The 27,881-nt window shown below is 39.9% G+C and overlaps 1 protein-coding gene across 2 annotated transcripts; it reads right to left on the bottom strand.

The window, feature by feature from the left end:
• Positions 1-46: 46 nt before the first annotated feature.
• LOC133529708 (protein fem-1 homolog C) lies at positions 47-27,850 on the bottom strand. Of its 2 annotated transcripts, none has more exons than XM_061867503.1 (13): positions 27,570-27,850; positions 24,672-24,822; positions 23,579-23,754; positions 22,655-22,772; positions 21,983-22,147; positions 19,850-20,032; positions 19,387-19,479; positions 12,244-12,311; positions 11,357-11,457; positions 9,775-9,894; positions 8,938-9,071; positions 6,787-6,961; positions 47-992 (listed from the first exon to the last, which is right to left on the bottom strand). In XM_061867503.1, the coding sequence occupies exons 1-13, from the start codon at positions 27,734-27,736 to the stop codon at positions 694-696; spliced, it is 1,950 nt and encodes a 649-aa protein (XP_061723487.1). In that variant the 5' UTR covers positions 27,737-27,850; the 3' UTR covers positions 47-693. The 2 variants fall into 2 exon arrangements, with proteins under 2 accessions (XP_061723487.1, XP_061723486.1); XM_061867502.1 differs by having other exon boundaries at positions 24,666-24,822.
• Between the last annotated feature and the right edge of the window lie 31 nt (positions 27,851-27,881).

Raw genomic sequence — 27,881 nt, forward strand, 5'->3', positions numbered from 1 at the left:
AGCGCCCCAAACCCCCCCCCCCCCCCCCGGATACGCCCCCTACGCATAGGAGCGCGTAATATTTCCTATTGGGTACACTATTTTCTGAAATCTCTCATAAATAGAAATTGTGAAAAATAATAAAGATTTCAAAATATGTATTATTAACTAAGGGCGATGTAAATCCACGAACTGTATGAGATGGGTAGGTACGCAGGGCGCCTCTAGCGCCAGCGAGGCAATGTAAAATGTTATTAACTAAGGGCGATGTAAATCTGTGAACTGTACGAGATGGGTAGGTACGCAGGGCGCCTCTAGCGCCAGCGAGGCAATGTAAAATGTTATTAACTAAGGGCGATGTAAATCCACGAACTGTACGAGATGGATCGGTATGCAGGGCGCCTCTAGCGCCAGCGTGGGCGCATGCCTGCACAACGCGGCGGCGGCGAGGGACTGTAAAATGTTACTAACTAAGGGCGATGTAAATCCACGAACTGCACGAGATGGATTGGTATGCAGGGCGCCTCTAGCTCCAGCGTGGGCGCATGCCTGCACAACGCGGCGGCGGCGAGAGACTGTAAAATGTTACTAACTAAGGGCGACGTAAGTCCACGAACTGTACGAGATGGATCGGTATGCAGGGCGCCTCTAGCGCCAGCGTAGGCGCATGCCTGCACAACGCGGCGGCGGCGAGGCACTGTAAAATGTTAGTAACTAAGGGCGATGTAGGTCCACGAAGTGCACGAGATGGGCCGGCACGGCGGGCGCGGCGGGCGCGCGGCGCAGCGCGGCGGCGGCGAGGCACTGCAGCGTGACGTGGCGCAGCGGCCGCACGGCGCTGTGCGCGTTGAGCGCCAGCAGCTCGCGCGCCGAGTCGCCGAACTTGTTGGGCTGGTCGAGGTGCGCGCCGCCCGCCAGCAGCGCCTCCACCAGCGCCGAGCTGAAGTTGTACGGCAGCACGGCCACGTGCAGCGCCGTGCAGCGCGCCGCGTTGCGCCGCAGCGGGTCCGCGCCTGCACCACCGGGATTCAATAAATAAATATTATAGGACATTATTACACAAATTGACTAAGTCCCACAGTAAGCTCAATAAGGCTTGTATTGAGGGTACTTAGACAACGATATATATAATATATAAATATTTATAAATACTTTAATACATAGAAAACACCCATGACTCGGGAACAAATATCCATGCTCATCACACGAATAAATGCCCTTACCAGGATTTGAACCCGGGACCATCAGCTTCGTAGGCAGGGTCACTACCCACTAGGCCAAACCGGTCGTCAAACGGTATTACTAGAATGTTCTGCCGCCCGAATCTCCCCTGTGGCCACGTAGTCCGACTGCTTGGTCCGACTAGTTGGACAACGTGGATTTTTTTCCCGTTGGTTCGTCTATTGGACTATAAGGAATCGCAATTCCACTCCGCCCGAGTAATCAGTCTACCTGGCCTTTTTTTCCTGTAAGACCGATTAATCGGACTAGAAACTCTCACCATATAATCAAAATCAAAATAATAAAAACAATTAAGTACCTGTTTTTTATTATTATTATACACCGTGTTTTTTTTGATTTGCGTTAATTTCGAGGGTGCATTCCTGAGCTTAAATTAAGTAACTTTCTCAAAGATACCGATATTCTAACTAACTCCATTTCGGAGATAATCAATCATAAATTTTTATATTATAAGGCCCTTACGAGCGTGTACACTTGCTTTAGGACCTGTTTACTTATTAGTTAGTGTTTAGCGCGAGTTCATACATTTGCTACTAAACGTACGTACTATCTCGGACGATCGATGTTAGAAATGACATTGATATGTCACAGTTTTCAATTGTTTGGTTGAGTTAAATGTAATGCCCGTGTTACAACAACGCTATATGCAACATTTAGTTACTTTTTATAAAAAAAAAAAAGTAAAAAAAAAAACAAAAAAAAATTTTTTTTTTGAAAATTAACTATGCCATTTAGTTTCCTTAAACGTACTTACCGAAACCCCGGAGTTAACGCAATTCAATAAAAACACGGTGTATATCTAAATTAACATCTAAAAAAATCAGTCTAATTGAGAACTTCCTCCTTTTTTGAAGTCAGTTAAAAACAACTTTTCTCTTTCAAAATTAAACTTCCCTTAACCGCAGTAAAATGAATGCTATTAACATTTATCCTATGGTAACACAGTTTGCAAGATCATATTTAACATGTCTATTACACTTTTCATTATATTTACTATATCATTTATGTGTTCATTATTGAAATATTGTATGTTGTCTTCTGCTCCAGAAACTTCATCCCAATTTCCCAAATGTTAGTGGTACTCGCATGCTCGTGTCCCCGGATATAAATACGATTGGCTTGGAAAGGCTCGTCATTCCAGATCTAGAGCAGAGCCCAACTGGAGATGTACCTCCACCTTACAGAAAACAGCAGCCAAATAACACTAGACCCTACTCATAGTGTTGTGTACCTGCCGGTGAGTTATGTTGCCAGAGCTTAATGAGGGGGGGGGGGCGGGTTTAGGGTCGGCAACGCGCATGTAACTCCTCTGGAGTTGCAGGCGTACATAGGCTACGGAGGCTGCTTACCATCAGGCGGGCCGTATGGTTGTTTGTCACCGACGTAGTATAAAAAAAAATGTTAATAATATTCGTTTTAGTGTGGTTAAGGAAAGTTTAATTTTAAAAGAGAAAAGTTGTTTTTTTTTTAATGTTAATTTAGATATATAACAATAATAATAAACATGTACTTAATTGTTTTTATTATTTTGACTATTGGGACCGTGCGAAGTGCGTGGTGGGGGTAAGTAAAGCGATCCCAGCGCATAAGGTGATAAAAATTTGAACTAACTGCGGATAGGGTCTTTAACATTTCGTACAATTATATGGCTCGAAATGAAACTTTGATTTACGATTACTCCTGAAATATCCATTTAAATTGTATGGTGTAAGGGACCATTGTAATCTGTATGAAATGCTTAATATAACTAACGTATTTATTTTGATAATTGTTAATAATGTATCCATGTAAATAGCTTTGCAAATGCCACATATTACGTGATCTTTTTCTAGAAGTTAAGAATGGATATAGTAAGTTATCCTTAAAAGATAGACATTTCACATCGCGGACTTTTTTGTAGACCTATAAATGAGAAACAACCCCACCATACATTGTGTTGTTATAGCTCAAACGGATTAGGCAGCGTTTTCGATTAAAGCTCCTAGCCAGCGTGATTTTTTCCGACAACATCGTTATATTTCAAACAATTTACACAAAACCTTAACAAGTTATATACTTAAGCCTTCCTCAAGAATCACTCTATTGATAGATGAAAGTCGTATGAAAATCCGTTCAGTAGTTTTTAGTTTTGGAGTAGTTTTATAAGATGTAGTGAATTGACGTTTTCCCCTAGAATTGCGGACACTAGGTTGCGTGACAGTCGTGCACGCTCCCAATATGGTGAGAGTTTCTAGTCCGGTTAATCAATCTAACAGGAATAAAAGGTCAGGTAGACCGATCACTCGAATTAAGCGGAATGCGAATCCATGCAGGCCGATTAGTTGATCTAACTGGAATTAAAAAGACCAAGTAGACCGATTACTCGGGCGGAGTGGAATTGCGATTCCTTATAGTCCGATAGACGAACCAACGGGAAAAAAAATCCATGTCGTCCAACTAATCGGACAAAGCAGTCGGACTACGTGGCCACAGGGGAAAAAGAAAAAGCCCTGTACAAGTGCCAAAATACGAAGGCCGAGCTTCACGTAGGGCCGAAAACCCAGAGCGTTTAACAGATGTGCGCTTCCTGCACAGCGGCGTAGCGTATGTGTTTGCCGCCCGGGGCCGATCAGAAATTTGCCGCCCCAATTTATGATCAACATCACTTAGCCAGGTCATAAGTTCTGTCACAAAGATTTTTACTGATAAAAAAAATATAGATACAGTTTTGCATTAAGTATTCATTTTTTTAATACTACGTCGGTGGCAAACAAGCATACGGCCCGCCTGATGGTAAGCAGTCTCCGTAGCCTATGTACGCCTGCATTTCTAGAGGAGTTACATGCGTGTTGCCGACCCTGACACTCCGCACCCTCGTTGAGCTCTGCCAAGCTTACTCACCGGCAGGAACACAACACTATGAGTAGGGTCTAGTGTTATTTGGTTGCGGTTTTCTGTAAGGTGGAGGTACTTCCCCAGTTGGGTTCTGCTCTAGATCTGGAATGACATCCGCTGTTCTGTGCCCTACCACACAGAGCGAGATGACTTTCACAATGCCCATACCTCTCTTTTGGACGTAGTTTAAGGACGGACAAACATATGTAATATTCGAAAAAAAAGTTATACTTAAGTATATGATATTATTTTTTATTTCGCGTGTATTCGCGTCTAACGACAATCCCAAAGTAAACAAGTAGTAAATAAAGACGAGCTTTACATTTAAATATAATAGTAAGTATTGCATTTTTATCAGTATAAAACAAGCTGTCAAATCATGTCAAAGGTTGGCAACGCATAAGTGGCTCCTCCGATGTTGTTTATGTCCATGGGCGGCGATGACTGCTTCCCATCAGGCGGCTCGTCTGCTCGTTTGCAGCCTATTGCATAAAAAAAAAGTCACAGTTTTTTTATTAAAAGCTTTGTATAACATTTTATTTGTAAAACTTGTGACCTCACTATTCTCACTAAGTAGTTAATAGATACGACAAAGTTAGATGGAAAAGGTAAAATACAAACAATATCTTCAAAAACTAAAACTCTAGTATTGAAAATTTGGCTCTTAAACTTAAAAAAAAAGAAAAAAAAATCTGAAATAATCACACAGAAGATATTGTATATTTACGTCTTTTAAATAAAGAAATACAATGTAACATAATTTACTTAATTACGTTCATACAGTGTATAGGTACAATTATACTGTATGAACGAGAAACCCGTCAGATTTTAACCACGTATTCCTGTCTTAAGGAGCAAAAAAAATTATTTTTATTTTGATCAGATTCGGCAAAAAAAAGTGTGTGTATGTGTTTTCTGCACACGACACGTTATTTATTTATAAATAGTAGTTTTTTTTTTATTTGCAGATAAATTTTGCGAGTTTCCTTTTAAACTTTAATGTCTCTTAGTAAGGCCACATAGGGCTTGAGTCGCAGCCATAAATGCGTTTTTCACTGAGTTATTACAAAAACGAATTTTCACAAGAATTGTCATTATCTTTATAACAAGACCGATTTAGAAAACTTTGTATGACATTTTAGTTTCTAAACATGCGGTCAAAAATACACTTTTAACATCTGTCGGATTCCCATTGTGTATATTCAATATTCACAAAAATATTCAAAGGATAGCCGTGGTCGTATGCTACGGTCATAAGCTTTAAGGGGGAAGTATAAAGTTTATACTTCCCCCTTCCTTATACTATAAACCACGTGATCGTCTATAAAAAAAGATAAAACGTTTTTCCTCTTCTGAATATTTTCCATTCTCCATTATTTTTTAGTATGTTATTGAGACAATGAAAAAACTAAGTTTATTGGTTTTCCTTTTTTTTTAAATTTGAAAACAATAAATAAATAATTCTTAAAAAAAGCGAAAGCTATAAACCTATAATAAATTATGCTGAAGCGATCGACATCAAAATCAAAGTGATTCTTAACAAGATTTAGTTAGTGGAAAACGTTTTCTCCCGAAATGGAATTTCATAGAAAAAATACCGTTATTTCGCAAGGATCGCAAAACTATTCTTCCCTCTTCAGGTAAAGGTAAATGATTATTTCAGATGAGAACGTTTTCTTATATCATACGTTTTAGAGCGCGATTTTCACTAGTCTGCCTTACATTTAATTATTAATTATGGGGTTATAATTTCGTATTTAATTATTTTCTGCCCTCCGGGAGGAAAGCGTCAACTTTTCTCTCGCTGCGCTAAACGAAGTTGCCTCTTTCCGCCTCCAGCAAAAAATAGACAAATTTATTTGAATTATTTGTGTCCCAAGAGAGCATCCTCTCGTGGTGCGCATACTATTTTTCTGCTCGACGGAGGCAGAAAACGGCAACTTTGTTTAGCGCAGCGGGAGCAAAGTTGACGCTTTCCGCCCAGAGGGCGTTTTACATTATTTTTGTGGCAGGGCGCCTTCTGTACAGCAGCAAAGCGCCCAATGCATCAGGTTACGCCCGATGCTTTTGCATGAGGGCGCCGAAAGCGCCCGCAGCGCGACACGTACGTCGAGCTACGCCCGACTCTCTGGCGCCCGGCATTGAATCGCGCGTATCGCGCCACGTTTATCGGGCTACGCCCAACTATTTTTGAACGATTGATGCCACCGAGGGCGCCCGGATATAGATCGCGCGCAGAGGGCGCTGTGTTAAATTTGATTTGACGTTATATAGGGTTATAGGCGTGTTATAGGTTATACCTATAACCAGCGGACAAGCGTGTAAGCTCGCACTCCGGTAGCGATGACCGCCCCCGCACACCCGCCCCACGCCGTTCGCTCCCGCGGTGCGTTAGTTCATTTCGTGGTTTGATTAGAAAATATTGATTTTTTAATTTTCTGTTTTTTTAAATACCGTTTTTGCCGCCCCCTCCTATGTGCCGCCCGGGGCCATGGCCCCCCTAGCCCCCCCCTCGCTACGCCTCTGTTCCTGCAACTTCCCCAAGTATCTTAAATGCACAAACTTCCTGCAGCTCGACTTTCGGCCTCGCGTGGTGGAGACAGTTTTCTTATGACGACTACATTTTTCAAATTTGCCTTTTTTTCACCAGAAATAGTTGGCTTGCCAAATTATACTTGATGATGGTCTTACCTGCAGCCAGTAACGCCTTAGCCAGGCTCACGCTAGGGAACAGGGCACCTGCTTCCTCCCCGCAGTAAGAGGAACGAATCACAGTTAATCGCGACACAGAGAGGTGGAGGAGAGTGTCGCAGGTGTGCGCTGAGCGGAGTTGGAGTTCGACGACGCGACGCATTCGACGATGCACCTGAAAAAAAAAAACAATAGAATTTGTGACGACTTGTGATTGAATTGTTTTCCAGGACATGAGAAAGGTCAACCAGGAGATTAGGGGGCTGTCCTCTGACAGGTCTAAAGAACTTAAAGCTCTTTATGCAAGGAGTAGACTCCGGTTGGAGCAAAAAGCTATGGAAACTTAGCAAGAGACAACTCCAAATTATAACAGGGGTGTTTACTGGCCATTAGGGGGTCAAAGCAGTTTTGGCCAATGGGACACTGACAACACCGATTGTCGAATGTGTGACGAAGAGGAAGAGACAGTAAAACACCTGACGTGTGAATGTCACGCCCTCGCCAGACAAAGAATGAGGAACTTTGGAGCAGGGTATCTGGAACCAAAGGCATTCAAAGTGCTACCCACGAGCTCCATCATCTCATGGAAATGGAGATGGTAGGAAAAGTTCTTGAGTAGTTGACGGATCTTTCCTAAGGGGGTAATTACACAAAATATCTCTATGGGTCGAAGTGTATCTGCAAGCGACCCCTAAAACTATAAGATAAGGGGCTATTCTACCTAATATGGTATGTATATTAATTTTGGGTGTTTCATTAATTGCGTCACACGTTTAGAACGGGGCAGCGGTTCAGGAGTTCTAGAAAATGTGATATGTTGTGGTAAAGGGGATAAGAGTCGCAAACTTTGTGATGTCACTTTAACTTCACTTGTAACAGTTTTTTTTGTATACTCTGTACAGTTTAATAACTAGTTTTTGTAATGAAATGAGTTCTATCGTATCATATTGGTTTAACCTTTTGAACGCCACGTCTATAGCACGCGGCGCGTAATCGTGAACCTTGTCGGTACGCATGAAGGTTGATATTGGGCTGTAGCCGCGCGCGTCATATGACGTCTTTGGCGGTCAAAAGCTTAATATAGCTTATATATAAAAAAATCTTTAATTCTAATTGGTGATTTCGTTGAAAACTAAATTTACAAATATTTGACATCACTTCAATGTTCAATGTCACAAAATCAATGTTATTTTTAGTTTTCAGTGAGTTATTTCTTTCATTTTTGGAAATATCTTAACGCAGAACCCATTCAAAAGCCACGCCTAAAGAAAGTTAATTATGACATAGTTGGGAGAATTTGGAGTGTATTTAGGTGGTATTGAAGTATATACATCCAGGATATTACTATAGTAACTATACCTAATAGAGTTCTCACATAAGCCCGTTCTTCATCGGTGGAGGCAGTGTCGAGCATCAGATGTAGGAGGTGCGCGAGGAAGCGTAGCGCGCAGTCAAATGTGTCCGCTTGCTTTTTTAATTATTACAATAATATATCTAATACAGTACTCACATGAGCCCGTTCGGTTTTTGAATTACTTACTACAGTAATATACCTAATATAGTACTCACATGAGCCCGTTCTTCGTCGGTGGTGGCAGTGTCGAGCATCAGATGTAGGAGGTAAGTGAGGCAGCGTAGCGCACAGTCAAATGTGTCCGCTTGCTTTTTTAATTATTACAATAATATATCTAATACAGTACTCACATGAGCCCGTTCGGTTTTTGAATTACTTACTACAGTAATATACCTAATATAGTACTCACATGAGCCCGTTCTTCGTCGGTGGAGGCAGTGTCGAGCATCAGATGTAGGAGGTAAGTGAGGCAGCGTAGCGCACAGTCAAATGTGTCCGCTTGCTTTTTTAATTATTACAATAATATATCTAATACAGTACTCACATGAGCCCGTTCGGTTTTTGAATTACTTACTACAGTAATATACCTAATATAGTACTCACATGAGCCCGTTCTTCGTCGGTGGAGGCAGTGTCGAGCATCAGATGTAGGAGGTAAGTGAGGCAGCGTAGCGCACAGTCAAATGTGTCCGCTTGCTTTTTTAATTATTACAATAATATATCTAATACAGTACTCACATGAGCCCGTTCGGTTTTTGAATTACTTACTACAGTAATATACCTAATATAGTACTCACATGAGCCCGTTCTTCGTCGGTGGAGGCAGTGTCGAGCATCAGATGTAGGAGGTGTGCGAGGCAGCGTAGCGCGCGGTCAAACGTGTCCGCTTGCTTTTTAAAAACAGGGCGAGGCACTAGCCATTCGCGGGCCTCTGAAATAGAGAAACCATGAGTATGTTACATTTGAAAACCTGGTAACACGTACACACACACACACACACACATTAGATTATGGTGATAGAGTCGAGTTTTACAACCAGGGGCCAAGCCTATTTGAGCTTACAGAGGGGCTTAGTAAATTTGTGTAAGAATGTCCTAAAATATTTATTTATTATTTATATACAAGAATTGATCGTTTAAAGGTAAAAGATAGATATTTGTATATTATATATAGTTATCTAAATACCCACAACTTGTGTACTATATCCTATAAATTCCCACAACTTGTGTAATATGTCCTACAAATACCCACAACTTGTGTACTATGTCCTATAAATACCCACAACTTGTGTAATATGTCCTATAAATACCCAAAACTTGTGTAATATGTCCTATAAATACCCAAAACTTGTGTAATATGTCCTATAAATTCCCACAACTTGTGTAATATGTCCTACAAATACCCACAACTTGTGTAATATGGCCTATAATATTTCTTAATTTATTTATCAAATCAGGTTATTATTATTTTTTAAATTGCAATCATTTATTTCGGGCACAAATCCCATGGTAGAGTCACGGACTTTATTGAGCCTTTTAAGGTTAATTTACATTGAAAACTTCATACCGTTAGTATTAACAGCCAAATTGGCTTGAACCCTAAATATATCAACAATTAAAGTCCGTGGTAGTTACCAGGCAACGCGTTCATCAGCAGTTCAGCAATGTGAACGACATCTTCATGTGGCTGTGCGGGCAGCGCGCCGCGCGCGTCCAGCAGCAGACGCGTCAGGGCGCACGCGGTGTGGCAAGTGTCTAAAGAATTAAAAAAAAAAGCTTTTTGTCAAAACCCAACTTACGTAATATGTATGTAACGTTTAAGATCATCGAATAATGACAAGTGGGCTTAATTTAGCTTGCAAGATTTTATCTGTACTTAAACTTGCATAAACGGTGTTTTTAGGGTTCCGTATCCAAAGGGTAAAACGGGACCCTATTTCTAAGACTCTGCTGTCCGTCCGTTTGTCACCAGGCAGGTTCATGAGATATAAACCGTGATAGTTGACATTTTCACAGATGATGTATTTTTGTTGCCGCTTTAACAACAAATATTAAAAAGTACGGAACCATCGGTGGGCGAGTCCGAATCTCACTTGTCCGATTTTTTTTAAACTCCGTTAACTTCGGGGTATGACTAATTACATTTAAGGAAACTGAATGGCATAGTTAACATTTTTTTTCGTAAAAAGTAATTAGTAGCGTTGTTTTAACACGGACAATATATTTAAATCCACCGAACAATTGAAAACTATGAAATATCTATGACTTATTCTTTCACTGACATGTGTTAAATTTGTTATATATCAAAAAGTGGCGCCATCTAATAGATCAAGGGCCAAAGGTATGGGGGCATCGTTTCGAGCTATGGCGCCACAACCTTTAGCCACAAAATAAAAAATAAACAGAAGGTCCGTTCCCGCCGTACTTGAAAATACATAACTAAACTTGCCCGACTCACTAGGGTTGCTTCTGTATTAATTTCGAATTTTAAAAAGGAGTAGGTAATATAAGTTTACAGACATACATCGACTAGTTTATACATACATCTTATCATGTTTACATTCCTTAGAGACTGCATTTTGACGTACATGACAGTAGGTACCTACGTAGCGGCCGGGACGTCAAGTGAGCAGCGCGCGCACAGCCCGACTAAGCTCTGCCCGAGAGTGCCCGAGAACGCCTGTAAATATAATGTCTGTTTGCGTAAATGTCACGTCTGTGTGCGTGCGGCGAAAATGGGACTTTGTACTGAGCGGACTCTGCTCCGGCGCGCGCCGCCATTTACTTTGTGTTTTAGCCGATGCCCGTTAAGATGGCGCCACTTTTTGATTTAACACATATCAGTGAAAGAATAAGGATCAAAGTCAATTGACGTTCTAAAAGTTTTAATCATGTGTCGAAAGATGGCAGTAAATTTACTGCGGCTACAACTTTTTTTTTGATAATTTCAAATTATCTTTGGTTGAAACGGACACCTTCCCTTTCGTTCAGTAAAAACGTTAGTAAGGTAGAAGTACTAGTGCTCGACGCTGCACTAGTACTCGACATGGGCACTTTATGTCAAAGTGACAAGGATTAAGTTCGAATACAGAAAAATCTTCGTTGTTCAAGTTTAACGTATATTTCCATGAAATAAAGTGCCTATGTCGGAGACTAGTGCAGCGTCGAGCACTAGTACTTCTACCTTATATGAATTAGCCAGTCCAGATAAGCTTACCAGGATATAGAATAGAGTCTTTCTCGAGCCGTATCTCGAGCGCCCACGTCCACAAGTCAATACAGCGTTGGTAGCGGAATGAATCCGCATACGATGCTCCACTGTGACAAATAATTATATAAATACAACTAGAATCCGTATTTCATAGACTACTACTTTACTTACTAATCTATAGTACATTGTAGGAGAAGCTGGAAAACCGCTCAAAGATGGACGAATGAGTTTGAGGGCCGACACGTTAGTGGAGGCCCTCAAATAATACGAGTACATCTTTAGTGTTTCCGGCCGAGGCATTACATAGTGTTTTTCACGACTACTGCGAGGAAATAAAAAAAAAACATTTTCATAACTATAAGTTCTTCAATACAAATTATTATTTCGTGAGGACAGTTGTTGAAAGAAGGCGATGTATTATCGCCAGGAACATTAATATTTTCTTCACTAGAAGAACTGATTTTTATAGCGTAGATACGTGTTTCTTGTATTTTTTAGTCAAACACAATTTACACTATCCAATTCAGTAAGTAATTTCAGATTCCGCCTTTTTTTATCACTTTTAAGAGGCGTTTTTCTGTTGTTTGCTTCAAACCGACTCTAAATTTAGAAGCGTTTTTGCTAAAAACCCACAAACAGCTACAAAAGTGAAAACTCCTTAAGCGTGTACTGAAAGGTTTTGGACGTTTCTTTTTTAGCAGTACTAGTTTTTTCTGAACGGAAAATGTATTCTGTTGGCTTAATGTAAAAATGTATCTAACCATTACAGGTCCTAGGGAATTAAAAAATTCTGAAAATGCAACTTACAACTTTCAATTTACAGCTAGAAAACTGACTGGCGGTACTATGGCTTTCGTTGTTTTATTATGACAATTATTGTATTTATATCTTACCGGTACATCAGTCGGAAGACGTGTTCCTTGTGCTCCTTGCCCAACACGCGACAGCACACCAGCAGGGCCTGACAACGGGTTTATAGCTCGAAATATGTTTGGTCAAATGGACTTAACAACATTAAGGCTCAGTCAAAAATTTACCCTTCGTATGTCTACGAGTATGTTCTGATCTGTGCGAATGAATTTAAACCTACTGTATTAAACATTGGATTTAAATTAATGAGCACTGATCAGTACGTAGACATTAATCAATATAACCTCTTTATTCCTTAATAAACAAACACAGTTTACAGTAAGTATCATTTCTTAATTAAATAAAAAAAAATCATTTCATGCATTTACTATACCTTTACACGTTGAGAGGTCCTTAAATAAGTACTTAGACATACGAAAGGTTAAATCTCACGATATACATCATTTTTTGGCCCCCGTCTGTCACACCTGCGGTGGCAGCATGTTTCCATTTTCATCACCTGTCACTATACCCGTCACTTTCACGCTTACATACTTGTTAGAACGTGACAGACATGGTGACAAATGATATAGAGCCGACCATCTTAGCCCTACAGATCACATTTATTATATTTTTTTTAATATAAATATTTTGGGGATAATCTAAACAGATCGACCTAGCCCCAAAGCAAAGCTTGTACTACGGGTACAACGGGTACGCGACGATATCGTATACACGCCACATACGTATATAGATAAATACATACTTATATACAAAGAAAACACCCATGACTCAGGAACAAATATCTGTGTTCATCACACAAATAAATGCCCTTCCCGGGATTCGCACCCGGGACCACTAAGTCAGACCAGTCGTCAAAATTTGGCAACCCCCTCCCCCTGGTAAACGCTACACATTTAGCAATTTTATTTTCGACGAAACCATAAATTCAAATGAAGTATTATTATTTTATGACACGAAGTCAGAATAAGCTAAGTTGGCGGCGATTTTGATAGCTCAGCCTGTGCAAGTGTTAAGTAAACGTCTTAATTTTAAGTATAAAATAACACCTGCACGGTCTGGGCTGTCAAAATCGCCGCCAACTTATCTTGGTCTGACTTTAGGAATGAAATACGGAAGGTAAAGGCGAGGAACAGTATCTCCATATACCAAAAAGTGTCCGACAAAAAACCTACAATACAATACCTAGAATACTTGAGAAAAAAATCTAATCATATACAGCGCACTTCACTCCGTCAATAACGCCTAGGTTCTTAGCTACTCTAGCGCTACTCTGGAGATATTTGGAACTATTATTTATAGCTGACAGCTGGACACTTTTGCAATAGTTCTGCCTAAGGAGATTTTGTTCCTTGCCTCTACCTTCCATAAACGAAAATTTCACTACACGTGTCACAAAATAAATGAATGACCCAGTACTTGTATCGTCGATTATAAAATTTACAAACTTCATCTTGAGATGTGCATGCATGTAGCTTATGGGCTCATTTACACGGTGGAAGAATTCAAAATTAAAAAAAAATATTCTGCAAGTAGGTCTCAAGGGCTCTTTTACAAGTCAATACAACATTTATAATAACATCATATAGTCGGTCTGGCCTAGTGGGTAGTGACTCTACCTATGAAGCCGATGGTCCCGGGTTCAAATCCTGGTAAGGGCATTTATTCGTGTGATGAGCACGGATATTTGTTCCTGAGTCATGGGTGTTTTCTACGTATTTATAAATAAGAATAAGAATAATATTTATTTCAAGAATTTGGCATTACAAGACCAGCAGTACATTGATCCCCACACTAGGCTCAGCCTGTCATGTGGGAATCTCAGAGAAGTATTGGCATAGGCCATTGGTATAGGCCATGATGATATAGGTCGCGTTATGATTCTCTTCGTTCTGGAAAGTATTCTTCCTGTAATAACCCATATTATCAATTTCTCTTTTCATACTGGACAATTTCCATCTTCTTGGCGTAAAGCCTATGTTATCCCGCTACCCAAAATTTCTAACTCCAGCTCTCTAAGTCACTTCAGGCCTATATCTATTCTTCCATTCATGTCCAAGATACTAGAGGCGGCAGCACATAACCAAATTTCAAAATTTATATTTTCCAACCGTATGTTGTCTCCATGTCAATCTGGGTTTCGGGCGGGGCATAGTACGACCACCGCGCTTTTGAAAGTCACTGAGGACATTAGACAGGGCATGGAATCCTCGAAAGTTACAGCGCTTGTTCTCATTGACTTCTCGAATGCCTTTAACGTTGTTGACCATGACCTTCTATTGGCTGCTCTTTCCCATCTCAGGTTCTCATCAGAGTCAATGGCGTGGTTTGAATCGTACCTGTCCGGTCGCTCCCAAGCTGTCCGTAGAGATAGGTGTCAGTCTGATTGGTGTGATCTGAACACTGGAGTACCGCAAGGTGGTATTCTCTCTCCATTGTTATTTTCGGTGTTTATTAATTTCATCACACACGGACTCAAATGCGACCATCACCTGTATGCAGACGATCTGCAATTATACGCCCAAGCCGAGGTAGCGGATGTCAATTCCGCAATTGAGGCTATCAATGATGATCTGGATCACATAAGTGATTGGTCTAGTTCTTTTGGCATCTCTGTCAACCCTTCTAAGTGCCAGGCCATCATTCTGGGTCATCTTCGACTATTCTGGGTAGTCGATGGCAACTCTTAAAGTTGGATGCTCTTTCTGTTGCACCGATCATTTTTAACGGCTCGGTCATATCTATTTCGAGTCAAGTGAAGGACCTCGGTTTAGTCATTGACAGGCATCTCTCATGGGACGGGCAACTTTCGGAAGTGAGCCGGAAGGTCACTTGTAGGGGAGGCCGGGGCTGGAAGTTCCCGGGGTAAGTTGTTCCGACAGTTATAACTTTGTAAAGGAAATAAATAGCAATACACGTGAAGTGCGTCGTTTAAGCATCAAGTGACGCGCCGCGCTGGCGGCCATCTTAGTTGCTCCAACAGCGGCGGACGAGTGGCTGTGTGCACCGTGCTATTAGAACACCACGTGAGTACATTTTTTCGTACTTAATCTTTTTGGTCTATTTTTATTTATTATTGTCCAATTTATGTGTATCTTTCCTATATATGAGTGGCACTAGTTAGGTATCTTATTGTTTGAATGTTTTTTCAATTGATTTCGTTTATTTGCTAGTATGACAGTTTTTATACAAAAACTTAATTTGGGGCTACAAGTTCCCTCCTAAAGGGGTTGGTTGTTCCCCGGAACAACTTACCCCCTTCGAATTTATCATATTTTTTTATGCATTAGCTGAAGAACAGGCAAAGAAAAAAGCAAAGAAGAACGAAGACATTACTAACAAGGGAAAAGAAAACAACAATAATAAAGGAAAAGGTAAAGGCAAAAGAAAAAGAAAGGAAAAAGTTCAAGAAAAGGCTAAGCGAAGAGTATTACAAGAAAGCGAGAGTGATAGTAACGAGGATCTGGAATGGTACTGCATAGTTTGTTGTGATTCTTATTCAAATTCTCTTCCAAGAGAACAGTGGACAGAATGTATAATGTGTAAAAATTGGGCACATGTTAAATGTATAAATGAAGCTGGTATTACTTATGTGTGTCCCAATTGTGAGTCAGAAGAAGAATTGAATGATGAATAAGAATAAAATTTGCCAAAGTTAATTAGGACTGCTTAAAAAAAGACTGATGATTCCACTAAAAGAAAAATAATTTAATAACCTCAAGATATAAATGAAAAAAATATGGACGTTAGAAGTTTTGTTTTGTTATTTGATTAGAATTGAGGTTGTGATCTCACTTGTTATTACACGTATGAATGAAACGTTAGTCTGGAGGTTACCAGTTGTGTTATTGAGTTAAAATAAATGCAGTTATGTATTTGATAAGGTGTTTAACTTGATGACTCTCTATTATAGTATAAAAGAAACATTTATCTGAAAGTTACCAGTTATGTTTATGTTTTTTTTAAAGTTCTGTTATGGAAGTGCCCATTTGTTTTAGTTATAAAAAAGTGTTTATCTCGAGGATCTTTTCCAGTTAATTTTTTTGTATCCTAAAGTATTATTAAGCATGGAGGTAGTAAGGTTTATAAGCTATTAGATCTCAATTTTAGTGAACCAGTGCCAAATGTTTATCTAGATGTAACTAGTAATGTTTTTTTGCTGTTTTCTTTATAGTTTATAGCATTGCATTAACACACAGTAAAAATAACTTTAAAAATGACTGTTTTATTTGAAAGAAACCTAAATTATTCTCATATTATATTTCTATTATCCAAGCGGCACAATTTGCCCCACACATGGAACAACTCGCCCCAACGCGGGGTTAAATGTTCCCTTCCGAAATTTTGCAAAAATATGCCTGTAAAAAAAAAAACTATTGAGATACTGGCAAAAATTAATATATTATTACAGATATCGATTAAGATTCTTTAAAAGATTTAAATATCAAATATAAAACTTATCATTTTCATCATATAATTCCATGTTATTTGAAAATCGGAACTTTCAGCCCCGGCCTCCCCTACCTTACGCACACTCTACCGTTTCAAACATTTTCTTCCGGTATGCACAAAGAAATTGCTCGTTCAAGCACTTATCCTCCCGCTCATTGATTATGCTGATGTTTGTACAACGAACTTGTGTCAAAATTCTCTCAATAAACTCGATCGACTCGTAAACAATGGAATACGCTTCATTTTTGGAATTCGAAAGTTTGATCATGTATCCAGCTACCGTCGCCAGCTCAAGTGGCTTCCCATACGTCAGCGCCGTTCCTTTCGAATACTCTCCTCACTTTTCTCTATCCTATTCGAGCCCTCTACTCCAGAATATCTCAAATGTAACTTCAACTTTATGACCCCCCGCCCAGGCTGCGAGCTGCGCTCTGCCCGTTCTCTTAAACTCTCTGTTCTCCCTCACCATACTGGTTTCCTAAAGTCTTCTTTTGCTGTTCAAGCAATCCGTCTTTGGAATGCGCTTCCTCTAACGATTAGACAAGCCCCAAACAAGCTGAATTTCAAACGAATTCTCTACAAGCACCTGCTAGATACTGTCTAGTGGGACCCCCCCCCCCCTCTTCCCCCCCCCCCCCTGCCCCGCACACATGCAGAAGTATATTTATGTATATTGTATAGTATATTATGTAATTAATTTATATATGTATTTATAATGATAATTTGTGTAGTTTATAAAAGTATTATATATATTACCTATTAGTTTGTATACTGGCTTAGTAGTATTTAGACTTAGTATTTAATTTTGGAATATTTTATTCACACTGCACCCACCTTAGCAAATTTCTGTTTGGCCCAGTGGTTGACTGGTAGAGAATGCCTCAAGGCATTAAGTCCGCCTATTGTACGTCATACTTGTACTTGTGCAATAAAGTTTAAATAATAATAAAAGTATCGAAATGGTGCGGTTCTCATTTTAACAGAATACATTATTGTTAAAGCTAAATTAAATAAGATTTTTTTATTATATGACTAACTATCAAACTAAGCACAAAAACAGTTAAAAAGGTCTCAGTAAGTTGTATGTAAGTGAAAGTGTTTATGTGAGGGTATGTGTGTATATAATAATAATAATAATAAACCCCCAGGGCAGCTTGTGGCGAGCTGAATGGGAAGTGACGTCCCTTGGGTCCCATGCCCCCGAGAGTCGGACAGGCCCCTCTCTCCGGCTTGCCTTGATTGGCCGGCTGGAGTGAACACTGAGCAGGGGCCGCAGGACTCTCACCTCTGGCTTGCCTTTACCGGCCGTCCAGAGTGGGGTGTCAGAGCTATATGCTCGCAGGGTGGAAGTGAAATATGCATAAGACGCGAGTTGGCACAGTGGCTGCTGACAGCCACTGGGTAGAAAGCGGCGCACACCTCTCCACACCCTGAGCCGCTCACGCAATGTTGTCCCCTTGTCGCTCTGTGCGAGCGGCCGTTTTCGGGGACCCATATTGTGAGTTGGCGAGTCACCACCTGTCCATTTTTTCGTGTTTTTTTAACATATGATCAGGGCAGGTGCCATAGTCACCTCCATAGCCTCGGTTACCAGTCCACTAGCAACTCAACCCAATAGCCCGGTTTCTTTTTGTATCTTTTTCTTACAATAGTCCTACACTAACCGGGGGTTGTCCTTGGGTGCACTGCTATAGTGTGAACAGGGATAATCGTCGGTTGGTGTCACATTACTTTTAGAGTAAATTGTCTTATTACAAGGGGCCTCTACGTGTTGGCTTCGGCCCCACGCACGCCTTCAAAATGCCCGGGACCCCATGGTCCCGAGAATTTGTAAGAGACATACAAATAATAATAATAATATTCTTTATTGTGCACAACGAAAACATGATTAAATACAGTAATTAACATAAAAAACTAAGCAACAACAGGCGGTCTTATCGCTAAAAAGCGATCTCTTCCAGACAACCTTCAGGTAGTAGAAATTACTGTAAGGAAGAAATATGTATAAGGGTAGCAAATATAAATGGAGAACCAGAACAGAGGAAAAAAATAAAACAGCACAAATATATGTATAACATATAAATATATACATAAATATGATAAATAAAATATAAATATAAATATGATATGTGAGTATGTATGTATGAATATGTGCGTGTGTATAACTACGAAATGTGAGAGAAAACAAAATAAAAGAAAAGTAGCTGTAGAAGTTATTCATCTTTCGGGAGCAGACGCAATTGAATATTGTCGTCTACTACAGTCATTTCAAAATATCCTCTGACTCATCATAGTTCCAAGAAAGTAGTAGGGGTTGGATATGCCTTTTTGCTTCAGTTAAGTTAATAGTTATAAATTATATATATCGTTGTCTAAGTATCCTCAACACAACTCTTATTGAGCTTACCGTGGGACTAAATCAATTTGTGTAATAATGTCCTATATTTATTTATCATATAGTGACATGAAAAATACGTAAAAACATTTTATAAATACAACAGCCAACTCGCATGCGAGTGGCATTACATCGCGGTATTAGATCGGTCAGCCGAATTGGTTGTAACCTCAATATTTAGTCCGCAATGTAACGAAAATGATAAATTTTATGTAAATGTATATTGTACCAACTTATTTGATAAATAAATTAAAATACTCCAGAGCTCTAAATGAGCTCTAGGGGGGGGGGGGGGGGGGGGGGGGGAATTTCAACCAACCTGTATGCGCAGAGTGTCAGCGTCGGCCGCGCACGCTTCCAGTTCTGCCATAGTGCGCCATTCGCGCATGTATAGCAGGGCCTTACGCGGCTCCTGTTAACAGAACATTTTTGGTACAAGCTTTATTGCTGACTCCAGTCTCCATCATCTGATCAGCTCGATGGTACCTAAATATTGCATTGTCATCCGACTTACACATGTATGCTAATTTTCAGTTTCATAGGAAACTGGGAAGTCACAATTAACTTGCAAGATTTGACACTTACAAACATACATAGTTACATTGCAAGTTAAATAAAAACTTGTAAAAAAGGATTTGATACTCTATGGATCTCTAGTATTCTCTAGCAAAGTTGAATCAAGAATATAATATAGTTGAATCCCAACAACTCATATACGTAAACTAGATGTAAGGGGCTATGATAACTTATTTTAATGTTTTTTGTAGTACGCATTATATTACCTGTTCAGGTACTTTAGGCACGTATTGCCCCGTAGCATGCCTCAAAGCAGTAGCGCGTCTCCAAGCCGCCAGACAGGCGGACACATCGTTGAATTCATCCAGTTGAGTCGCTCCTAGCAATTCGTAAGCGTCGGCGAGACGGGAGGGCCCGTAGCGGACGCGTGCCGCTAACAGTGCCATCACCTGAGAGGGTATAGTTTATCGACTGTTTAAACTTTAAAGAACCTGGAAATATGGGATAAGATAGATATTTATATAGTCTTTTTTCTTGGAAATATACATTTAGAACAGTTTTCTTGTAAGTATAGTTTTTTGTAACTGTCGACAATCTACAGCCAAATTCGTTGGCGGCAGAGCTTTGAGAAACCTATATTTAAAAGTTGTTTAAAAAGCAGGGGTTTTTTAAGCTCAACCACAATAGGCTGAGAATTAAAAAATTTCAACCGCTTTTACGAGGACAATGATACAGGGGAAGATTAGTCAAAGATGACGAAATGAAAAGCCTATATAAGAATAAGAATAAGATTTTTTTTATTGCCACATATTACAGGTTCACTATAAAACAAAAAATAAAAATAAAGCATTACATAATAAAGAAGAAGAAAAAGAATTATAATAAATTATACATATGAATAACGCAGAAATATTGGGCAAAAGGTTCCAGTCTCAGCGTGTGCTGGGCCGAGATGCCCGGCGCTGGTTTTCGGACCGGCATGATGCGTTATCGTCCACGGAAGCAGAATATATGCCAGTAGGTGATTTACAGTGATTATCTTTGAGATAGCAAGTGTCCTTCGTACTTGATTCGAGTGAAGGACAATTGCCTTTATAGGTGACTAAGATAATCTTGCAAGGACATCTGATCCTCTACGAAGATCATCATTTTGTTGTTTACTTGATTAGTAATCTTCTGAACGATTAGCAAAGTAGCATTATCGTTCACCAAAGCAGAGTACATGACAATGAAATATCAATTGATATGAAAGGTAAAATAATATTAAATTGGGTCAGTAGGTTAAATATTGAAATAGATTTCATTTACGCAATACCCGCCATCTTGCTAACATAACATCGTCGGTTTCTAGACGTTATTCCTCAGAATTATACTGAGCTAGTTTCCATAAAATCGGATTTTGAAACCTTAGTATACAGATGCAGAGTGAAAAGAAAACAAACAAATATAAAATATGGCACTGTCGTTTGCCACTATACACAGACACATATTATTGATATTATTTTACTTAAATCGCTTCCTTTAGAGCAGCAGTGCGTAATGCATCGACATCGGCACGAAAATAAGGCGGAGGTTAGCTCCTCTCGCTAACAGTAGACGAGCAGTTTCTAGAGCTTTTAAGTCGTTACTTTGGGACAACCATTTCAATATAACCTTATCGTCTACAAAAGCAGAGTATATGGCGCTAACATCTGATACTAACATTGTGTCTCGTTTAGTTTCGTAGTATTTTTTTACCTGACTGGTTCTTTTCGTACCTCGTCGTAGTTTTATCATTTCAAAGTTCTAAGGAATACTGCCCGCTGCTCCTTAGTACCATATAAACTGTAAAAGCATTACAATTGGTGCCGTGACCACGATACTTTTATGGCAATGACGAAATAACGCAGAAAATATGACAACTATACTGACAGACTATATATTTTACCTGGCCCCCTTCAGAGCGTCAGTACGTAACGCATTGTCTCCGGTACGAGATCGGAACAGCACCTCTTGTTAGAAGTAGACGTGCAGTTTCTAGACGGTGCTCTTGGATCTCATCTGACTTATTGTAACCTTGTCTTCAACAGAAGTAGAGTATATGGCGCAATCATCTGACACAATAAATGTTGTCCCCTGTTTAGAGGGTATTATGGTGACACAAGTATTAGTATTATTCACCAGACTTCAGAGCGGCAGTACGTAACGCATCGTCTCCAACACTTGAAGTAAGGTGCGGGTCAGCACCTCTCGCTAGAAGACGCGCGGTTTCTAGACGGCGCCTTTGGATCTTATCCGACTCATTTTAAGTTGTAACCTTGTCTTCTACAGAAGAAGAGTATATGGCGCGATCATCTGACACTATAAATGTTGTCCCCTGTTCAGATGGTAAAAGAGTGACACAAGTATGTGTTATTTACCTGACTAGCTCCCTTCAGAGCGGCAGTACGTAACGCATCGTCTCCGGCACGTGAAGTAAGGCGCGGATCAGCACCTCTCGCTAGAAGAAGACGCGCGGTTTCTAGGCGGTGCTCTTGGATCGCGTAGTGTAGTGCAGTTTTGTGTTGCATGTCTGTTGCATCGACCTGAGAAAGAGAATGAAATTATGAGTTTCTTTTTTCAACGCCAGACCATAGCTATTTATACTCTATATCTTCAGATATTTAAATAAAAGTAAACAAAATCTACCCTCAAATGACTCCTTAAGCCGGTTGAGTAGATGAAAACATTACATGATCAAGTAATGTAGGTTAAAGTCAGGTCGTACAGATCCAGGCGGTTTTGTATTTGGTTGGTTAACCCATAAATGTTATAACTACCTGAAAATGTATAAATTGTTTGTTTACTTTTATTTAAATACCTAAAGATACAGAGTATAGTGGCGGACGGCTCAATGAAACCCACTAGCACAATGTCGCGTTTCGTATCCCAAGTTATCCAATCAAGAAGGTTCCATTCATATCGTCTTTTGAAATTTCGGCTGAATTGTAAATAATTGCTGACGAACAATGGTACTAAGAAATATGGTTTTACGAACTTGCATTTAACGTCATTTTTGTTATAGTATGTCTATATTGTGTTATAATGCTCACTTCAGCTCCGTGATCGATGAGATACGTGCATAGCCGCAAAGACTGTACAGAATTAATGAGACAAGTTCCGCCATTGTGATTCGGCCGGTGTATGTCAGCGCCGCGTTCCACCAAGAACCTGTGACAAAAATATATTATTAGAGAAATCTTTGAACGTAACAAAAGTGATATTTGTATTTGCAGGATATGAGAGAAAAACGGTGATACATTTAGTTTGGTTTGTCACGACAATAGTTTATGTCGTTAATGGCAGGGGTCGCATTCTATAAATTAATCAGTTCCAACCCGTTATACTTACTTGCATATTTTTTACATGCAATTAATTTTCCCACCCTCCCACCGCAGAAATAAATACGTAAATAAATATAACAAACCACCATCAAAAGTACCACGCTTGCGTGTTTATTTTAAAAATACGCAAGAAATTATAAAGGGTTGGCATTGGCACTGATTGACTAGCACTAGACTTAGCAAAGTACTATTTTTCTTTTAATTGGTATGGATTTCCGCAAAGTAACGCCTGATTCTATTCAGAATTTTATAAATTCGCTGGTTGCCTCTATTTCAGACTGATATGGTTCTAGATTTTTTGTTACTAAGAATTTTAAGATTGTTATTGTATGGTATAGTAACGCAACCCCGATTGTAGGTTTTCTAGGTTTAAAAAATACATATATTCCTTATAGAGAGATTATTGAAACTTTATCTACAACAGAAGCTGAGTATATGGCACTATCAATGTCAGTAATACAAGCGCTACAATGATGTCTATGGTTAGTGTTAACCTTGATCTTATATCCCAAACACTAAAACGACATTTCGATTGGCCAAATTTGTCCAACTGATGTCACTTTAGTACTAAATTAGCATAAAAGCAATTGAACGATTTTAGCACCAGCGATAAAAACAAGTCAACGGTCGTACTTGACGATGTCGAGGTGTGTCATGAAGCAGGCGCTCCGGACGGGGGTAGACCCGGAGTCCGAGCCAGCATCCAGCTTGGCTCCGGCGTCGGCGAGGGCCCGGAGCACGGGCAGGTGGCCGGCCACGGCCGCGCACCAGAGCGCTGTGACGCAATGGACGGAACGCTCATCTGGGACCTGGGGTATGAAAGTCTAGCTAAAATTTAGATAAACAAAATGATAACAAGAATAATACATTTTGTTTAATATACAATAATTTTTTACAATGTTTACCAATCCCGTTTTGGTGAAGGAAAATTATCCTTACGAAACTCAACTAATTTCAATGAGGCATAGTTTCCCCTCTGGGTTGGAGGTCAGAGGGCTTACCGCGAACACCGAAGTAAGCAAATTTCGAGCATCTATCTCTTTTACATCAATTAACGCGTAATTAGAGTGACAGAGAAAGATTCGCAAATTGCGCGAACTTCGATGTTCGCGGTAGGCCCTCAGGCAGAATGTGTATTTTGTGTTTGTACAAGCGTGTACGTGCGTGTTTGTGTGCTAATTCGGTAGTTAATTTCTAAAATATTCTGCACTTCTTTACGCATTTAAGATAAAAATCTGACGTAGAAAAGTACTTGAAAGGAGAAGGCTCCCAACAAGGTGGACTGGCAATCTAGTTAAGATTAAAGGGAATAGTTGAGAGTGGACATCTTTCGACTGATATATATAAATAAATATGGGGGAATATCTTACACAGATCAAACTAGCCCCAAACTAAGCAAAGCTTGTACTGTGGGTACTAGGCGACGATATACACATAGTTATAGAGTCAGACCAAGCTAAGTTGATAGCCCTGATGGTGCAAGTGTTCATAATTTCATAGAAGTTTTTACATTTAAAATAACACTTATCAAAATCGCTGCTAGCTTAGTTTGGTCCGACTCTATAGATAAATACAAAAATATACATAGAAAACACTCATGACTAAGGAACAAATAGCTGTGTTCATCACAGAAATAAATGCCCTGACCGGGATTTGAACCCAGGACCATTGGCTTCATAGGCAGGGCTTCACATGGTGATGACAGATGATTGTGGCTTACCCTCACCTCGTAAACGCCGCGTTGCTCCAGATCCGCATTGCAAACATGGACCAGGTACTCCACTGCCTCCAGATTGCCGCGTCGGCAGGCGATGAAGAGGGGGGCGCAGCCGTCGCGAGTACGAGAGCAGAGGAGACGGCGGTCATCAGGGGATAGTCTGCATAGATACATAATCAATGTTGAGTTCTCATATTTAAAAACCTTTTATGCCCCATATTTTTGATCCCTCTATATTGTATCTTATCTTAACACAGTGTTGAAAAGGATTATAAATTATAAATAAAGTGTCAATTTTATTCCTTATTCAATTGTTAATATTTAATAAATTACCATTAAGCATCCTAAAATAAGAAAATATTAAAGAGTTTTAAATTGTATAACTTTTGAGCGTCTAAGGCATATTATACCATTCATGAATATCTCGATAGGCGGGTCCACGCAGAGCGAGCATACGCAGGCAATTTCCTCGCGCATAAAACGGCCAATGTAGACGTGCGAAAACGAAAATTTGAAGCTTCTATGTCTGCTTGAAGTACCTTAGAGTTTTGATGATCAGTCAGTCAGTCAGTGAGTGAGTGACAAAATTAAGAAACTTTGATTAGTTATAATTCTTAAACTACTGGTTCAAATTATTATTATTATTATTGTCTGTCTTTTACAAATTCTCGGGACCATGGGATCCCGGACATTTGAAAGGCGTGCGTGGGGCCGAAGCCAACACGTAGAGGCCCCTTGTAATAAGACAATTTACTCTAAATGTAACGTGACACCAACCGACGATTATCCCTGTTCACACTATAGCAGTGCATCCAAGGTCAAGCCCCGGTTAGTGTAGGACTATTGTAAAAAAAGGGTACCAAAATAAACCGGGCTATTGGGTTGAGTTGCAAGTGGACTGGTAACCGAGACTATGGAGAATACTATGGCACCTGCCCTGATCATATGTTTTTAAAAACACGACAAAATGGGCAGGTGGTGACTTGCCAACTCACAATATGGGTCCCCGAAAACGGCCGCTCGCACGGAGCGACAAGGGGACAACATTGCGTGAGCGGCTCAGGGTGTGGAGAGGTGTACGCCGCTTTCTACCCAGTGGCTGTAAGCAGCCACTGTGCCAACTCGCGTCTTATGCAAGTTTCACTTCCACCCTGCGAGCTTATAGCTCTGACACCCCACTCTGGACGGCCGGTAAAGGCAAGCCAGAGGTGAGAGTCCTGCGGCCCCTGCTCAGTGTTCACTCCAGCCGGCCAATCAAGGCAAGCCGGAGAGGGACCTGGCCGACTCTCGGGGGTATGGGACCCAAGGGACGTCACTTCCCATTCAGCTCGCCACAAGCTGCCCTGGGGGCTTATTATTATTATTTTTTACATTTCTTTATAATTCTCAGTATTCTGGGAATACTGGCTTAATGGAATACACGGGCCAAAGCCAAGTGCATCCCATATTAGGTTTAGGATGAATTGATGAATGATGAACTAAGGTTACGATTTTGATGAGATACAGCCGATGAAATGGGCAATGGTAAGTGTGTACTTACTGTGACTGTTTGCGTTTGTGAATTAGGGAGTTGTATATCGCTCTGTAAGAATTTTCTGACTATCCTACAAGTATTTAGAATTACAGCTTTCTGCATTACAAAATAAGAAGAAGGTGGCAGTGATAGAGTTTTTATAGAAGTATGTAGCTGTTGTGGGATGACACCTGTAGTAGACAAAACAATGGGTTATTATTATTTAATAAGCAGGCAGGCAGTTTGACAACTGATATGACCTGTATCCAATATTCATAAAGATAGTTATCATGAACGAGTAGTAGATATCATGTGCTTGTCTAATTTATTTTTAAACTGGTTCACATTTGGTGCTGAAACCACTACTTCTGGGAGCCTGTTCCAAGCCCTCACCACTCGATTGCTGAAAAAGTGTTTGTATGGGTTACTGTGAGCCCTATGCCTTTCCAACTTTAAATGATGACCTCTCAGACGGTTGTTGTTGTTGCGCTTGAACATCTCTTGGAAATCCTTGAGGTCATAGTGCCCAGATAGTATTTTGTACGTCTCTATTAGGTCGCCACGTTCTCTGCGGTGCTTTAGAGTAGTGAGGTTTAGTTCCTTTAGTCTCTCTTCATATGGCTTCATATGGCTTCAAATTGAATGTCATTTGAAATATACTGTGTTTATACAATGCTTGTTTGGTTACTGAAAATTCAGGCTTCTAGTTTCATCCACAATTAAGTTATAGGGGGGTCAAAAATGGCCTGAACTGCTTTGAGGAAGAGCCGTACGGCCGTACCGCTTTTTTGCTTGAGGTGACTGTCATGCCCCCCGAAACCTATAAATTTTAAGGTGTTTCATTGATTTCTCCTGGAGCCCATCATCAGATCCTGACTTGATGACTAGAAGACCAACTAAAAACTATTATACCCTTTAATCAAAAATAATCATTTTCGAAATTGGCCTGAAAGAAAGAAATTTCTTTGAATAATCGCTGAACAGACATAATAGAAAGGATTTAATTGATTGAACTACCCTTTTTTTAAATTAAAAGTTGGTTGGTTGGGCATTGCTCAAGAACCACCTCCTCATCAGATTGGTCTTTAAAAACGAATTACACATCCTCTTGGTATTTAAAAAAATATTTCAATGGTTATTTTCCAAACATATTTTTTATTTTGAACTGATGATTAAAAGATTGTAAAAAGTACACTACTGTCAGCCATGCTTATGTAATTGGGATGTTTCCTTTGTCTAATTTTAACACTCATGTCCCCAGTTATCCCAATTGAAGGTGTTTATTAGGATGTTGAGCTTTTACAATCCCTATTAATTACGAAAATAACTGCATTATGTATGATTACGCGGGTAGGTATGCCTTAAATTAATTTTATATCACGGACGGTAGTTACCTCTCAAGTGCCGTTCGCAGCCGTGCCGAGAGTCTAGCACCGGGCGCAGAATGTTTGACCTCCTGCATCAGATCATTGTAAAGGGCCCCGTAGGTATCCGATGCTTTCCAAGCCGTCAGCCTCACTATGTCATTGACACACTCCGTTTCCGTCTCCTCGTCCCACATGATTACGTTAGACTATTATTTCCGATACGGTGAGGAAAACTGCGAAAACAAATAGAAAATCAATCAATCACAACACAAAGGAGCCATTTGACATTTGTGCAAAAGTTATTTTCACGTTCTAACAATCCATTTCGCATTTTTTTTA

This window comes from Cydia pomonella, chromosome 21 (genome assembly GCF_033807575.1).
Source record: "Cydia pomonella isolate Wapato2018A chromosome 21, ilCydPomo1, whole genome shotgun sequence".
Classification (NCBI taxonomy): domain Eukaryota; kingdom Metazoa; phylum Arthropoda; class Insecta; order Lepidoptera; family Tortricidae; genus Cydia; species Cydia pomonella.

What these genes read in the sequence shown, in the direction of transcription:
- LOC133529708 (XM_061867502.1), bottom strand. Translation starts at nt 27,736, where the DNA reads ATGTGGGACGAGGAGACGGAAACGGAGTGTGTCAATGACATAGTGAGG. An exon ending in CTCTGAAGGGAGCTAGTCAG is followed by an intron (nt 20,033 to 21,982) that starts GTAAATAACACA and finishes ATACCCTCTCAG; the next exon opens with GTGATGGCACTGTTAGCGGC. An exon ending in TGCCTAAAGTACCTGAACAG is followed by an intron (nt 19,480 to 19,849) that starts GTAATATAATGC and finishes TTCTGTTAACAG; the next exon opens with GAGCCGCGTAAGGCCCTGCT.